The following is a 17777-nucleotide window of genomic DNA, read 5'->3' as shown; positions in this document are numbered from 1 at the left end:
TGAACCCAAAAGAACTTCACCCCCACTGGAATGGATGTCATTTTTTTTTTTTTTTTTTAAGGAAAATAGTGTTAGCAAGGATGTAAGATACTGTAACACTTGTACACTGATGACTGATATGTCACATGGTACAATCACTGTGGGAAAGTTTGACAGTTCTTCAAAAACTTAAACATAGAATTACTATATAACCCAGCAATTCCACTACTAAGAAATACCCAAGATAATTATTTATATGGGCAACTTTCAGTGCATTCCTAGTGAACACTAACTTTTAATTATTAATGTCTCTGATTTTTCCACATCACAATGCATTCTAATATGATGCTTTTAAGTTAAAATTAGCCTCACTTGGTGCCATCTGCACCTAAATAAGCATACCCTCAATCCCAAGAAACACAATGTGCTGGCTTTTTAAAGAGGCGCACGTACCGCTCAGCAAATTCTCTCATGATAAACACCTAAAAATAAATTCCACACAAAAGCCAGCTCCCAGGGCCCATCCTGCCTAGCAGACACACGTCCCTGAGGAATCACTACCTATTCACTGAAAGGCCAGGCAGTTACTCTGGCCGTGGCTACAGCTAACCTGGAGCTATTCTTAGAAATCCAATTTGGTCAGCTACCAGGTTAATTACACTCAGACAGGCTCTTAGATTATCTGGATCCAGGGAGTCTGTTGCAATAAAGCACTGGAGGGTTCCACACAGGAGCACACCTTTATCGTCTATGCACATTTTAATCTAGTTCCACCATCCAATAAAACAGAACATCCCTCATAGAAGGGGTCAGTGGGAGGAAAAAGGGGACATAGGTAATACCTTCAACAATAAAGATTTAATTAAAAAAAAAACATTACAAAAGGAACAGATCCTAAGGTATATGATTATGGCACTTAAAGACCTTGTCTGTTATATCAATAAATAGACTCTGAGCCAGGAGGCTTAAGGAAAAATATTATATTTTGTTACTGGAGACAACCAGTCCCGGAGACACAGATAAAGAAAACCTCTGGAATGCACAGAGGAGTGGGGAATAGATAATAAAGACATGATGGTTACATTCTCTAACTAAACGGTTTGTCTTAATTTCTAGTTTCTCATAATACTAAGTGATTGGACCAAAACTGGAAAACCGATGTTGAGAGAGGAAGAATCCCCTGGCCTGATGCAGCCAGTTTTATTCTAGGCTCATTTGATATGCAAGACACAAGTTTAAAATTTTTAAGTAATATTGAAGCTTAAATCAAAGTAACCAATTTAACATCTTCCCACTTCAATTTTGGTTTTATGATGCTGTTATTAAAAATATTAAAATAATTAGCTCACTTTATTTTTTTTTTTATTATTTCACCTGCTCATGTTGGGTTGAGGGCAGGGAAAATTTAGTAATATCAAAGAATGTCTATTTCATTCAATCAGGCTTACCATTAAAGAAACAGAAAAGTAGAAGTAGTTAAACTTGTGATTTTATTATAAGAGTTGGCCCGGATAGAGCTGTTATATGCAGTTTCTAATACAGTTTTATTAAGGCCACATACATGTTATTATGTGAGTAAATAAAAATGCAAAAGCAAATTATCTACTGTTGTTTAGACAGCATTTGCCAAAATGCAGCTCCACGCAGCTACTGCCTAGATGAAACGGAACAACCAAAGATACTATAACGAAAAACTCAAATTTTAAGTATACACTCAATTGCAACACCACATGAGAACAGCAATGGGCAGGAACGTAGGCACGGGATATGGAAGCCGGATAAGGTGCTGAAGTCAGAAAAGGCGTCAGACAGCAGTGGGAACAAAGAGCACCTTGCTCTGAATATCACCGCTGCAACTGCAGCCCCACAGGTGGCCTTTATGCGTCTGAGACGTGAGAAATACTGCAGGACATGTATCATCCTTCCACACCTTTTACTTCACCGACATTACCATTAGTAACGTTATTTTTTTTTTTTACAATAAAGGTTAATAACCTGCCAACAATGAGTGCAATTTTTATTTATTGTTGTCTCAAGAGCTACTGGATAAGAGAACTAATAACTGTTGTAAAAAGAGAAAAAGAAATAATTTAAGATCCTCATTAAAGTGGTCTTTTTATAAACAGACTAAAGGCCCGGTGCACGAAATTCGTGCACGGGGGAAGGGGGGTGTCCCTCAGCCAGCCTGCACCCTCTCCAATCTGGGATCCCTCTCACAATCCAGGACTGCTGACTCCCAACTGTTCGCCTGCCTGCTTTCCTGATTGCCCCTAACTGCTTCTGCCTGCCAGCCTGATCACCCCCTAACCACTCCCCTGCCAGCCTGATTGATGCCTAACTGCTCCCCTGCCGGCCTGTTTGCCCCTAACTGCCCTCCCCTGCAGGCCTGGTCACCCCTAACTGCCCTCCCCTGCAGGCCTGGTCACCCCTAACTGCCCTCCCCTGCAGGCCTGGTCACCCCTAACTGCCCTCCCCTGAAGGCCTGGTCCCCTCAACTGCCCTTCCCTGCAGACCCAGTCACCCCCAACTTCCCTCCTCTGCCAGCCTGGTCACCCCTAACTGCCGTCCCCTGCAGGCCTGATCATCCACAACTGCCCTCCCTTGCAGGCCTGGTCCCTCCCAACTGCCCTCTCCTGCTGGCCATCTTGTGGCAGCCATCTTGTGTCCACATGGGGGCAGCCATCTTGTGTGTTGGAGTGATGGTCAATCTGCATATTACTCTTTTATTAGATAGGATAGTGGTCTGGTGCACAGGTTGGGGCCAGCTGGTTTGTCCTGAAGGTTGTCCCGGATCAGGGTGGGGGTTCCCTTGGGGCATGGGGTGGCCTGGGTGAGGGGCCTATGGTGGTTTGCAGGCTGGCCATGCCCCCTGGAGACCCAAGCAGAGTCCCTGGTATCGGGGATATATTTATCTTCTACAATTGAAACTTTGTAGCCTGGAGCGGAGCCAAGCCTTCTGCTACCTCCGTGGTGGCAGCCATTTCTGTTGTAATTTATTTATCTTCTATAATTGAAACTTTGTAGCCTGAAGTGGAGGCCTGGGCCAGCCAGGATGTGCGGAAAGCTTGGCTTCCTCCATCGCCGGGGAAACCCAAGCATCCCTCCTGCTCTCTCCGTGGCCGCAGCCATCTTGGTTGGGTTAATTTGCATACTCACTCCTGATTGGCTGGTGGGCGTGGCTTGTGGGTATAACAGAGTGATGGTTAATTTGCATATTACTCTTTTATTAGATAGGATGACATTGGCAAATATATCTTTCCTGCATTCTGTACAACTTTCATCTCCACTGCTAGTACGCACAACATTCTGCTAATATGAATGCAGGGTGTTGCCTTAGGGGTTGAATAGTAATAGATAGAATGTTTGTTATCCAGGCTTGGGTTTCATTTGCCACTAGCCACAGAGGGCTATTTAAATTTAAATTAATTAAAATTAAATAAAATTAAAAATTCGATTCCTCTCCACGCTAGCCACATAGCTCATGCGACTGGAGCCTACTGTATTAGATGGTGAAGATTTTAAAATATATTTTTATTGATTTCAGAGAGTAAGGGAAAGGGAGAGATAGAAACATCAATGATGAGAAAGAATCGTTGATCTGCTGTCTCCTGTACATCGCTTCCCCCGACCCCCCCAGGGATCAAACCCAAAACCTGGGCATGTACTCTTGACCAGAATCGAACCTGGGACCCTTCAGTCCGCAGGCTGACGCTCTATCCACTGAGCCAAACTGACTAGGGCAAGACATAAAACATTTTCATCACTATGAAAAGTTCTATTGAACAGTACTGCATAAAGAGTGTCATAAAAAGACCTACTGAATTTTATTTACAACGTTCCAAAGCCACATAAAATTAGCATCATTTCATGTTAGTCAATCCTTGGTATAAAATATAGACTGTTACATTACAAAATCTTGTCAGTAAATGAAAATCATAGCTGAATTATTATTAAGTACCTAGTATCTGGGATAGGTGTCAGAATTCATTATAAAAACTACAGACACAAAAGTAGCTATAGAAAAAAAGAGAGAAATAAAGATAAGTAGACTGAAAAAAAAAGGCTTTGAATTATGTGAATGGCACTACTTTAGAGTCAGCTAGTAAGGCTGGCCAGTAGAAGGTCGCCAACTGGTGATCCATGAGGTCCGAAAGGTTGGTGACCGCTGCTCTAGAGCATTGCCCTTGATTGAGGAGGATGCACAGTCTGGGACATGTCTACAGCAATTAACCTTCAAAACTGCCTCAAAATTTTGATAGAATTCCTACAGGTAAAAAAGTCAAACAAACAAAGGAAACGAAGCAAGCAAACCTGAAGATCTTTTGCTCAGCGGCTTCATTCTAAAATCACATCAATATCTGCCACCGCCCACATTATCCTCAACCTAGTAACTGAAGACTGAGGAGAATAAAAAGGCTCCAATTGATTTAAAAAAAAAAAAAGAGTCACTGATCAGAAGACCTCAGCTGAATGGTGTCCTCTTTGGGTATTATGCCAATTTGAATTTGGCAAAACTTTTAGACCTCAAGTTTAGTTTGACTCATCAAAAATAATCCGAATTTTTTAAAAAAGAAAAGAATAACCCCTGCAATTTTTTTCTCAGAACTGTCTGCAGCCCACCTACTCATTGCTGTAATCAATATCTCAAGTTTGTTATAAAATACTATAACATACACACACCAAGTAGACCTATAAAAAATGTAAAGAATAAAAAGCTGAACTTTTGTTTTAAAGAATCAGAATAGAAAGATTTTATCTGTGTTTGCAGCAAGTCACTAGTTTCTAGAGCAAATCCAAATCAGACCTCTAAGGACAAATATGGGCAGAATATTAAAACCTAGGCTGGAGTTGAATCCTCTAAACCTAAGTATTTTAAAATTATAATAGTCTAATACTTAATATGAGGATGTAAGATAGACATTTTACCAATTTCTATAACACATTAAGAAAAAGAAAAATATATTAAATACTCATACTCAACTGTATATAGATACTTCAGAAAAATCCATGTTCAATGTTATTGTGACTCATTCATTATTACAAATACTGAATCTTTATACTTAGAAGCTTCTTTTAAAAACTCTGACCAGTACAATGATGACTTTAGGAAAATATTGTAAGACTAAAAGAATTCTTAACACAATAAAAAATGCTATAAGATCTCCTTAAAAATACTAAATTCTAAAGAAGCAGGCCTCTTTAAGGATCAAATAATCAATTTTTTATCTGTAACATAATAAAATGTTTTTCAGTAAAATCAGATAGCATGCTTAAAATATCTTAATGTATAGTGATTATCATGCACTACAACTTAAAATATATAAATTAAATATAGCTATAAAATTGAAATTAGCAATAACAACAACAAGAAAAAAATAATATTAGACAGAAAAAAGACTCTAACCACTTTGTCCTCCTGGTGTGAATATCCACGAAAGCAAGTTAGAAAGGACAGAAAAGACAAAACAAAAAGAAATAATTAATTCCATTCTTAAAACAAATAAGAGTTTAAAGTTAGTGAAATAAAAATTCTAAAAAAGTCTAATTAAATTTTTACTAAAATCTAAACTTTTTAAGAGAAAAAATTTAAGAGCACACTATATGCTAGAATGTATTAAGACACATAAATTAGAATAATTTCTATAAAAGCAATTAAATACCCAAACATCTGAAAAAGGAGAATGCTCTTTCCACAAATGAAATCCTAATTAAATACTCAATTAACTCAAAGAGAAACTAAAACATGTTAAGGTAAAAGACTTTATGTACAAAACCATATAACACTGCATCACTATTTACCTTTAATTTCATCACATATTAGCAAAAGTAGTAGACAAAGTGTATTTTTATGTAAATTATGCATAATACTTCTAAAAGTCATCTCTGTCTCATTAATTTAGGAGTCTCCTAGCTTTATAACAAGAAGAATATATAAAGTCATTAAAGATAATATGTTACTGATTAAAATTGATAATTTTGAGTCATAGTTTCCCAAAATTATAAATGAGGAAAATAAATATTATAAACGTGAAAAGTAAAATTATAAGACACAGGATTTGGTCAAAAGAACATTAGATATAATAAAATTAAACTCAATTATTGCATTTCCCTTTATCTATAATAATAAAAGCATAATATGCTAACTAGAGTGGACAGCCGGACGATCAAACAGCGGAACGACCTTCCAGGCAAAGCCAGGGCTGTAAGGGCCGAGGCAGCAGCGGTAGCCAGGGCCGAGCCCCTTGCTCGAATTTCGTGCACCGGGCCTCCAGTTAAATATAATGATACTATAGTAAAAGTGATGATGTAATAATAATGACCTGATATATCACAAAAACATATCAATTGAAAGTCAAAATCATGTGTTTTGAGGCTCACTTTCTCTACAATATGGGTGGCAGTAGAATACTTGTGACTAAGAGGGAAAACTCTGCAATTAAAAAGACCTATCTTAAAATTCCACCTTTTAAATAGCACTCCTAGCTGTATATCTTGTGCAATTTCCTTAAGCTCTCTAAGCCTGTACTTCCTTATCGGCAAAACTTTATAGGGTTTATGAGAATTAAATAAAATAAAAAACCCTCAACACAGTGTCTGGCATATGGCTCTATATCTTATATAGGATATTGCATAGAAGAAATAGGACTGCATTCTTTACATTACTGTATTCTGGACTGCTTTGTTACAAATGTTAGACCTAAAGATCATATACTAACTATTGTACTAGTACACAGTCAAGGACATCTATCTATTGACAACAATTTAGTCCAACAAAAATCATTTTCGGAGCATTCATTATATATATGTATCAGGCACTACATCAGAAGTCTCAGGCGTAAAAAATGAGTAGGACAGTTTCTGCCCTCAAGGAACTAAATGTAATGAGAGAGAAATAAGTCAATGCAGAACAAAGAGATATTTAGAAAGCAAGGGAATAATAAAACATTATAAAAACCCAAATAAAAGAGGCTATACCAGAACTTGGGGAAAGGATTAAGAGAAAGTTTCTAAGATATAAGCAGGGCTTTAACAAGGCCCTAGCAGGGAAGCTCTGTTGGTTAAAGTGTCGTCCAGATGTACCAAGGCTGTGGGTTCGATCTCAGGTGAGGACCCATACAAGAAGCAACCAATGAATGCATGAATGAATGAGTGGAACAACAAGTCTTTCCCTCCTTTCTTCCCTCCCTCTAAAATAAATAAATAAAAATAAATAAATAAATAAATAAATAAATAAATAAATAAATAAGAAAGTAAATGTTTAAATAAAAAAAAATAAGAAGAATGAAGAGAATGTTAGCAAGACCAGTGAGGGAGAATATTTTATGCAAAGAACATGGCATATGCAAAAAGCACAAAGAAGACTGGCATGTCTGGAACATATAGCTTGGGATAACTAGGTTATAAATGATATGTTGGAACTAAAATCTTTATTAACTATATTAATTCCTGGCAAAATCTTAGAAGCATACCATTTTGATAAAAATAACTCACATGGCAGAATTTTTTTAATTGAAGTTATAACTAATAAATTTGCTATTAGTTAATTCCTTTTAATAGATTAATACTAGTTCAATTTTAGCTATAACATATACATGAAAAACTTAGCTATAATATATACATGAAATAATACTGCCATCACAATCTTTATCTTTCAATAGAAAAATAAACATAAAACCTACAATATGATTTATAAATAAGGCTTATTAGCCACCATTTATTGAGTGTTCACTATGCTACAATGTGCAAACTAATTGGAAGGAGATGAGTCTGGAAGCAGAGAGAACAACCAGGAATTGTTGCAATATTTGGGGTAAGAGACAAATATCAGAGTGGTATGAACTATAGAAGGAGCATGAGGAATGGAGAGCGTGATGAGAAGATACTGAGAAGTAAGGCTCCTTAAGACTTGATTAAGGAAGAGGAAGAAGTGGAGAAGCACTTCCAGAACCTGGCTTAGGTAACTGAGAGGGGGAGAGGACAATTCTTTGGGGAGAATGGAATTGAGGTGTCTGTTAAGCAGAGATTTTCAGGAGGCAGCTATATGGGTTGATTTGGAGCTCAAAAATAATCCAGCTAGTATCTGTAAATTATCAGCCCATATGTAGTATTTGAAGCCGTAAGAGTGAACAAATCTCTCAAGGAAATTATTAAAGGAAAAGGGAAGAATGAGGATGATGACACTGCTCTTTGAAGTGGCAAACCTTCAGAAGAAAAGAAATTCAAAACAAAAGGATGGATACGTCTTCTAATCAGTTTTTAGTAATACAATTGTAAGAAGTTTCATTGTATTTGTAAACATGATATTAAACTTATTAATAATCAAAGTGGAATTGAGTTGCATGAAAATGAAAGGTAATGTATAAATATAAAATATTATCAAGGACCTTAAGACTAAGACTGATTAAAATCTCATGTAAATACAAATAATAACCTAGTGTGGAGGAATATTTTTATTTTAAACATATGGGTAATTTGAATTTTAGCTGTACTTTCTTTAAAAGTGAATTTCAACCTCAATAATCTGGATATTTCCTCCAGCTTTACATTTAGTCTCTGTGTGAAAAAAATAAATGTTCAATTCAAAGATTAATATTGCTTTATATAATTTACATACATATTCATTATGGCAGATGCAGTTTATGTATGCAATAAGGAACACACTAACCCAATATACAAGTGTGATTGACTAAATAAAGAAAATATATGTGATAGCATCTTACATGATACCAGACATATACAGTAAGTAAAAAGAAATCTAATACCATAAAAATTATTGCAAAACACTTCTGTAGCACTTGCTATGTGCCAAGTATACATCTAAGTGTTTCATATAATATTAATTTCATCTTCACCAATAAGCTGTGAGATAGGTACTACTATTATTTCTATTTACAGATGCAGAAACTGAGGCAGAGATTAAGCATCTTGGACAAGTCACACAACTAGTAAGTGCTGAAGATGGGATTCAAACTTAGACTCACTTCAGAACTTGTGCTGATGTGGCTGCAGCACAAGCTTACAAGATGAAAATATATCCCTTTATGCTCCGTTTAATACATTATTTTGCCTCCTTCCAAAATACTAATATTCATTAGGAGGTATAAAGTTTCCTAAGATTCTACAGGTTGGACTATTACTCAGAGTCATTACCTTATTCTGCACATCAATGAGGGGAAACAATTCTCTCGCTTCCTTTTAAATTCTACAGCTATTTTCTAATAATCTCACACATTCTAGCTTACTCAGTTTAAAAGCTTTAAATTAAGGGTCCACCTGATGAAACCTCTTACTTAATAATAGTCCTGAAAATTATATAATTCTGAGTTTTCCTAACTTTACCTATTCCTCAAATTCCTATAAATATAGTTTCCTAAAACAGTGGTGTCCTCAACACTCCCATGTTATATAAATGTGGGAAAAGTTAAAAACCAAAGCTTAACATACAATGTGCTAGATTCAGAGAATCTTCATTACTTGTTAAAAATTGTTTAACTGGTACATTATTTGGCTATATAAATGTACTTTTCAGGTACTTCAAGAATTCATGAGTAAACAAGTATTCATTTAAAAATCATAAAATGTTAAACTAAAAAAAAAAAACACCGTATAAATTAGATTAATGCTTTCATTTGACAGATTTTAACACAGAAGCACTAAGACATGACGTGACACATCAAACATAAGTCACACAATACCATGGCAGGAATTAAACCTGGTTCTCCTAATTTTCTCAACAAACGCCACCCTCTTCTAAAGACTGTCCAATTTTTTCCCAGTATACCAGAATGTAGAAATTCTCTGAGGTCTAAAAGAAAATTCATACGATATGCTCGCCTTTGATGCAGGGGGAATGACTGCATGTTGCACTAGCACACTAGCTACAGATTTGGGGTAAACACAGTGACTTGAAATTTTAAAAAAGGAAAGGAACTGCCTACAATATTGAAAAACTACTCTAATCATTATTTTATCTCTCAATGCATAATTTAAATATTAGTCATTAAAACCACTCATATAAATGATACTTAATGACTCATTTACAAAGGAGCATGTCGTTATTATCATTCCATTCTTACCGTCTGGTATACTGAAAACACATGTACCAATATATTTTAAAGGACTCACTTAAGCAGCACTTTTATAGTCATTATAAAGTTATAATTCATTCTGCTTCAAATCTGATAATTCATGATAGAAAATCTCATGTTACATTTATAAATTAAACAATACAATTCTGAAAATTGTATGTTCTTTATATTTCAAAATTAGATTAACCGTAAAGCAGATGGTAACATATTTTTGCACCAAAAAGTAAAGGAAACAAAAACTTAATGTTGCCACACATTGAAGTTTAAAATTATCCTCATTGTAAATTATCATAATGAGTTCCCTACTACAGTCATCATTTTATGATTACAAAATAATTTCTCCTTTATAAAGTCATCATTTTTAAATCTGACTAAATATATAGCTCTTATTAAGGGCGTATCATCTTAAAAGGAAATAAATGGAAACAATATTCCATGAAATCTTGCATTGGAATTTCTATGTCTCATACCCCATTTATTTTCAAATACATTCAAAAGAATTAATTAATTTTTAAGGATGGCTCCATATCTAAGAGCCTCAAAATTAAAACAAGATTATTTTATCTTTATTCTTAAAAGGATACTAACCTAATTTTTAAATAGCTTTATAATTACATTGTAAGCCATAAAATATTGGTATTCTCATTATTCTACTTCATTAAAATAGTGTGACCAAATTTAATTGGGCTTAGTCCTTTAGGGCTATGATAAATCAAAGACATGCATTCAGCACCTACTCAAAGCTGAAGCCTTCTTCTACTGTATCAGGCACCTGGATAGAAATTGAACTCAATACTCCTTTCACTTAGAATATAGACAACCTTTATACCTATCACTCAAAGGAACACTATCCCAAGTAAATTATGACACTCTTATGACAGGTTTCTTACCTCGATGAAAATGTAGAAAAACTAATTTAAAAATCCAGGTTATCTTTCTTGAGCTAAACTCTAGACTATTTTTTATGTTTTACTCCCTTGACACGTTCCTCAGATCAAAGAAAAAATATGAGAAGAGTGGGGCGCATTCCTCCTCCTATTAACCATCTCCTTCAGACTAATCCACAACATACAGAATTTTATAGTAGTTTAAATTGCAACAGATCTTCAAGGGGTATTCCAATTTTTCACTGTACTTTTTATTGACAAAAACGGTGCTCAGCATAAAGGGACCTGTGTTAGAAATGAAGAAATATATTTTCAAGCAAACTGTAATCAGGTGTCATAAGAGACTTCTGCTTCTGACCTAAATGGCATAACAAGGACTAGATTTCTCCACCTACTTAAAACAAACAACAGAAAAACAAAAAAACAAAAAAAACACAGACAAAATACATGAAAGAATGGTTTACAATAAATTGGATATAAGACAACAAAAGACAGTGATAGATGGGAAACAAGCAAGATAAACTCTACAACTGTCCCAGCTTACTACTTTGAAAGACTTTTCAGGCAGCAAAACAGGACAGAGGAACTGAAGTGCAGCTTAGCGGACATCCTGACTTGAATGGGTTAAAACGGAGAGCCTGAGGAAGGAAACACAGCCCCATGTCACAGGGCAAGTTACCAGAGAAAAGAAAGCTACACGGAGAGAGAACTCACTTGAGATATCGGCAGAGGGCCCCTTCAAGAAGTCAGCTGAGTAATGATCGGTGAGCATGCATGTGAGAAAACACCTAGCAGTGGGAATGGGGTGGAGTCATTTAGAAGGATTAAAGAGAACAGTGGATGTTCCCACCAGCGAGACTGGGAAAACTCATAATTCATGGGGCATTGATTATAGTACTCATGAAAGCCTTATCTTAGAAGAGAATAATTAGTGTTACACTCAGCACTGCTCCATATTCATCTAACAAATCATAAAAGAAATACAAAAAAGTGTCCAAGGTTTCCACATAGCTGCATCCCACACAAAGTTAAAGGTGAGTTATAGTAACACAAACACATCCAGCACCCAACGAAGTAAAATTTACAATGCCTGGCATCCACATACGATATCAAGGATGCAGAGAGTCAGGAAAACCCACAATGTAATGAAAATAATCAAAACCAACGCAAAACTGACAGAGATGCTAGAATTAGCAAAGGAGAACACCAACAGAATTATAAGAGTATATTCTATAGGTTCAAAAAGTTAAGTAGATCATGAAAGATATAAAAAAGCCCCAAAGTGAAATTCTAGATATAAAAACTAAAATGTCTAAGATGAAAAATATACTACATGGTAACAAAATTTGGCATTGCTGGAGAAAAGATTAGAAAGCTTGAAGGCACAGCAATACAAAATTTCAGAGAGGAAGGCAGAGGGAGAGAGAGAAACATCAATGATGAGAGAGAATCATTAATTGGCTGCCTCCTGCATGCCCCCTGTGGGAGATCGAGCCCAAAACCCAGGCATGTGCCCTTGACCGGAATCAAACCTGGGATCCTTCAGTCCACAGGCTGACGCTCTATCTGCTGAGCCAAACCAGCTAGGGTGCTAACATAATCATAATTCTTAATAGTGAAGATAATGCTTTTCCCCTAAGATCAAGAACAAGACAGGATATGTCTGTTGCATGCTTCAATGTCTGTTAATCTGGAGCGGAGTGGAGGAAGTCAACAGGAGGGAGAAAGACATCTGTAATACTTTCAATAATAATGGTTTTTTTTAAAGATACACATTTTTTATAAAATGGCAAGATATGTCTGCTCTCACCACTTCTATTCAGAATTGTACTGGCATTTCTAGCCCATACAACTAATCAAGAAAAAGAAATATAATCAGTAAAACAGAAATATAATCAGTAAATCAGTATAATTTTTCAGATCAGTGAAAAATTAATAGAAATAAAACAATGAGAAAACAAAACAATGAGAAAAGGGGAGCAATGAGAAAATGGATAAATGAAATCACACAGGGGAACAAAATTACCACTATTATATCTATGTACTTAAAGATATCAGCTTCCTATTTTAAAGCCATATAAATAAAGAACTGGTTGATAAGATACTAGTGAGGAGATAAATTTTTTTTTAAAACTGCCTTTGCTGATTTCAACAAACATTCTTTGGGTAGCATTAACATTTTTCTAAAGTGGATGGATAAACTCCAAAAATCTAGTATAAGTATGAAAAACATCCTTAACATTTCTTCTTGAAATTCCATAGTCTAATGTTTATTTCATTAATGTTAAGACAAAAATAAAAAGGTAACGTAGCTTGAAAAGCTTTCAAATTATGAAACACAGAATCTCAAAGCTAAAAGCAGCCTCTTCCTCTCAGAAGGAAGTGTATGTGCAAACTTTATAAACTAGTGGCAATGGAAAAGCTAGAGTCAGTTCCGTGGCTTTAAAAAGGAACTTTAGTCTCCCTGGATCTGAGTTTGCTGTACCTGCAAAATAAAGGAATTAGATCTCTAAATTCTATTAATCATCTTAGAGAGTCTAGGATTCCACATTCTAAACCAAATCATAAGGTAAAGGACATAAAAAATGAAGCAAATATATTTTTTACTCAAAAAAAAATTTAATTTTTTTTAACTAAAACGAAGGCACTAGCTAATCTGAATATCAATTTCAGTTGTCTTCTGCACTTGCTCACAATACGCCTAACTGTAAGAGAATTACTACGTATGATTTTCACTTCTGTACCTTGTTTGAGCGTAAAGACACTCGACCTCCGCACCGAGCACAGAACCTGGTTTGGCAATATGAACAGTTATGGCCACATCCGTCCGCAAACTTGGTTTTGTGGCAGATGCCACAGGTGGGGGCATCCCCCTTCTGTTCTTGCTGCTGCTGTGATTCTTCCCCCATCTTCTTCACCTGCTCCTTATACATTTCGAACTGCTGATGAAGTTTTCTGCAAAGAAAACAAGCGAGGAAAAATTAGTTTCCTGATGGTCTCAAAACAAAAACTACCACTACACTCTGTGGACAGAATTTCCTATCAAAGAAATCCATAGAGCTCTAGCTGATTTTGCTCAGTGGACAGAGCATTGGCCTGCGGACTGAAAGGTCCCGGGTTCAATTCTACTCAAGGGCACATGCCCGGGTTGCGGGCTCAATCCCCAGTAGGAGGCATGCAGGAGGCAGCCAATCAATGATTCTCTCTCATCACTGATGTATCTATCTCTCTCTCTTCCTCTCCCTTCCTCTCTGAAATCAATAAAAATTAAAAAAAAATTTTAAAAAATCCATAGAGTAAGAATAAAAGTTTAATTTTCTGATAATGGAATAACATCTTACATGGCACATCATATCATAAGTGTTGCAACTAATTCTGCCTTCTGATATACATATTAATGTAAGGCCAAATTAACTCAATATATGTCTATGGAGATATTTCTATTATAATTATAAAATTTCTACCTACTATTTGCAATATATTTTCAACCATACACTCTAAAATATTTACAACATTATTTTGCAAAGTTTAATTTCAAAATAAAGGCTGTTAATTTGACTTACACAGTGAAACCAAAACCTATGAAATTCAAGTCATTCAGACAAGATCTGAATTGGAGTGATCTTAAGAATCCAGACAGAGGGGAATGCACTGGATGAGTGCTCTCACTAATTGTTTAAATCTGTTCAACCGTCTGGACATTAGTTGGCTATAAAAACACTGTGAGATATTAGGATCCTACAAAATAAGGTGGGGCAAATAAAAGGCCAAGTTTTACTTTAAAAATAAAATGAAAGAATAAGAAAAATATGTATCTAGGAAAAGGTATTATTTAGTCCAGTTAAAAATAAATAGTGATAGCCCTCCTGGTGTGGCTCAGTGCTTGAGCGTCGACCTATGAACCAGGCAGTCACAGTTCAATTTCCAGTCAGGGCACATGCCGGGGTGGAGGGGGGCCCTCGATCCCCATTGGGGTAGCTGACCAATGAGTCTCTCTCATCATTGATGTTTCTATCTCTCTCTCCCTCTCTCTTCCTATCTGAAATCAATAAAAATATATTTTAAAAATAACAAATAAATAGTGATATAACTTTCACTTCCATTGTTTTTATAAGGAAAATTGAAAATGTTTTAAAACTATAGTTAGTTCCGTTTAGGGTTTACAAAACTATAAATAATGTCACTCCGGTTCTAAAACTGACCAAAGGCTACAAAATCACAACTTTTCTTGAGCCCATCAGAGAGCTGAGAAGGCAAACATATAAGTTTAAATCCAAAGAGTGGCAAGCCCCTCCAAAGAGTAACAAGGGCACCTTTCACCTTAGGCACAGCACAGGAGTAGGAGGTAGCCACCATCTAGGCAGGCAAGAGGAAATCAGTGAAAACTGTAACAAATTATTAATGGCCAAGCGTGGGCTAACATGACAATTTGGAATAGTTAGGGGTAAGTTCACACTCACAAGCACTTTGCCACCGGCTTCCGCTGGTTACTCATGAGTAACATTGGGAGCAGAGCATATTAACAAAGAATCCTTTAGGGGGTGCACATATGTGAGTGTAGAAGAAATGACTGGTGGCTTCTTGGTACTCCTGCACCCATCCTAACTAAGCACAACGCAACAGTAACCCACTCTTAACAGGATTTGAAGACTGCGGTGCACTAAAGGTAATGATTAAAACAACAACATCCAAACCTATGTGAACTCCTGGCTTGCCTGGTGATTTAATCCCCAACATTAATGGTCTGACAGAAAAGTCATGCCCACTTTAAAGCATAAACACAATTCAAACCCATGAGACCCTGGGGGAAATAACAAGGATTTAAAAACCCATTGCCAAGTGATAAAATAACCAATATAATTAGACTCAGAGATGACAAGGATGATGAAATTATCAGACACAGACATTTATATAATTAAAATTGTTAAGGTAGGCCCTGGCCAGGTGGCTCAGTTGGTTAAAGCATCCTCTTGATATGCCAAGGTTGCGGGTTCAATCTCCAGTCAGGGCACGTACAATAATCAACCAATGAATGCATAAATAAGTAGAACAACAAATCTATCTCTCCCTCTCTCTTTCTCTCTCCTCTCTCATCAATAAATTTTAAAATTGTTAAGGTGAAAGATATATAGAAAAAGGTGGATAACACATAAACAGATGGGGTATTAAAAGCAGAAACTAAGAGTCAAATGCAAATGCTAAAAATATAAAACATGCCACAAAATAAGAATACTGAGTTACACCATAAACGCTATGGATATTGTTTGGATTACCAGGAGAAGAGAAAGAAGGAAGGTCGAGAGGCTCATGAATGTTCAAAGGCAAAAAAGATGGCTGGTCTGAAGGCTAAGCTCTACTATAAACAGCGCCAGGCTGAGAAAATGCAAAGGAAAAAGACGATCAAGATGCATAAAAAGAGAAACACCAAACAAAAGAATGGTGAAAAGACTCCACAAGGAGCAGTTCCTGCCTACCTACTGGACAGAGAGGGACAGTCCAAGCTAAAGTACTTTCCAGTGATTAAACAAAAACAGAGAGGAAGCTGGAAAATGGCAAGTCCCTCTGCCCAAAGTTCATGCTCAGGGAGAAACAGAGGTATTAAAAGTTACTCAAACAAGAAAGAGAAAGAGAAACGTGTGGAAGAGGATGGTTACTAAAGTGCTTTGTTGGAGATGGCTTTACTCAAAAACCACCTAAATATGGAAGATGCATTAGGCCAATGGGCTTACGTTTCGAGAAGGCCCATGAAACACATCCTGAACTGAAAGCCACCTTTTGCCTGCCAATACTTGGTGTAAAGAAGAATGTAAAGAAGAATCCATCATCCCCACTTTATACAACTTTGGGTGTTATTACCAAAGGTACTGTCAACAAGGTGTACATGAGAAAGTTAGGCCTTGTAATAACAAGAGGCAAGATTATTTGAGAAAAATATGCCCAGGGTACCAACAATCCTGAAAATGCTGGATGCATAAATGCAGTCTTACTGCTTTGACAACAGTTTCATTCAAGTAACTCCTTGTAATTATTGAAGACTATGCACCAATCAGAACTCCTGTACAGTGATGTCTCTAAGTACTATCACACAGCTTACATGTCTACAGTCATCCAGAGAACTATTTATTCTATTGTAAAGAATATTAAAATGGCCCTAGCTGGTTTTGCTCAGTGATTAAGAGTATCAGCCCAAGGACTGAAGGGTCCCAGGTTTGATTCTGATCAAGGCACACATCTAGGTTGCAGGCTCGATCCCTGGCCTGGGTCGGGGTGCCTGCGGGAGACAATCAATTGATGTGTCTCTCTCACATCAGTGTTTCTCTCTCTCTGACTCCCCCTCCCTTCCACTCTCTAAAGATCAATGACATGGCTATTTGAATTCATTGGTTTGTGTGAAAAAGAAAGTATGCTTTGTGATTAAGTAGATAATAAGGGCTCATTCATAGAGCTCTACTTTTAATTTACCTACTGACTTAAGGTTAGCACTGTGAAACGAACTTTTTGAAGTCAGTTTTTCTCTTAGGTATAATTTATGCACGGTAAAATTCACCCCTTTGAGATACACACTTCAGTGAATTTTGCAAAACATATGCAGTTATATATCTACCTCACGTGAAAATTAACAACAAAAAAAGAAAAAAGATATTCTCTACAAATCAATCTATTGATTCAAGGACATCACAAAATCTCAGCATAATTTTTTGAAGAAATTGACAAGCTAATTCTAAAATTCATATGGAAAAGCATAATTCCTAGAATAGGCAAGATATTTTGAAAAAGAAGAAGGCTAAAACAATAACTGATTTCAAGGCTTACGGTCAAAGCT

The 17777-nt window shown here is 36.2% G+C and overlaps 1 protein-coding gene and 1 pseudogene across 28 annotated transcripts in view; one reads left to right on the top strand and one right to left on the bottom strand.

Annotated features, from left to right (window-relative positions):
- RIMS2 (regulating synaptic membrane exocytosis 2) overlaps positions 1-17777 on the bottom strand; it is a 366091-nt gene that overhangs the window by 294780 nt on the left and 53534 nt on the right. For 15 of the 27 annotated variants that reach the window (XM_080646621.1, XM_080646622.1, XM_080646597.1 and 12 more), the window contains 2 exons: positions 13699-13909; positions 5384-5395 (listed from right to left, as the gene is read on the bottom strand). In XM_080646621.1, coding sequence (XP_080502747.1) covers positions 5384-5395; positions 13699-13909 — 223 coding nt within the window. Of the gene's footprint in view, positions 1-5383; positions 5396-13690; positions 13910-17777 lie in introns of all 27 variants that reach the window. The other 12 variants (XM_080646603.1, XM_080646604.1, XM_080646605.1 and 9 more) reach the window with 2 other exon arrangements.
- Positions 16168-16949, top strand: LOC308236606 (ribosome biogenesis protein NSA2 homolog; annotated as a pseudogene). The gene has a single exon. The product of its transcript is annotated as a ribosome biogenesis protein NSA2 homolog (transcript).

This window comes from Plecotus auritus (assembly GCF_963455305.1).
Source record: "Plecotus auritus genome assembly, chromosome: 11".
NCBI lineage: Eukaryota > Metazoa > Chordata > Mammalia > Chiroptera > Vespertilionidae > Plecotus > Plecotus auritus.
This window is presented reverse-complemented; position numbering and strand designations above follow the sequence as displayed.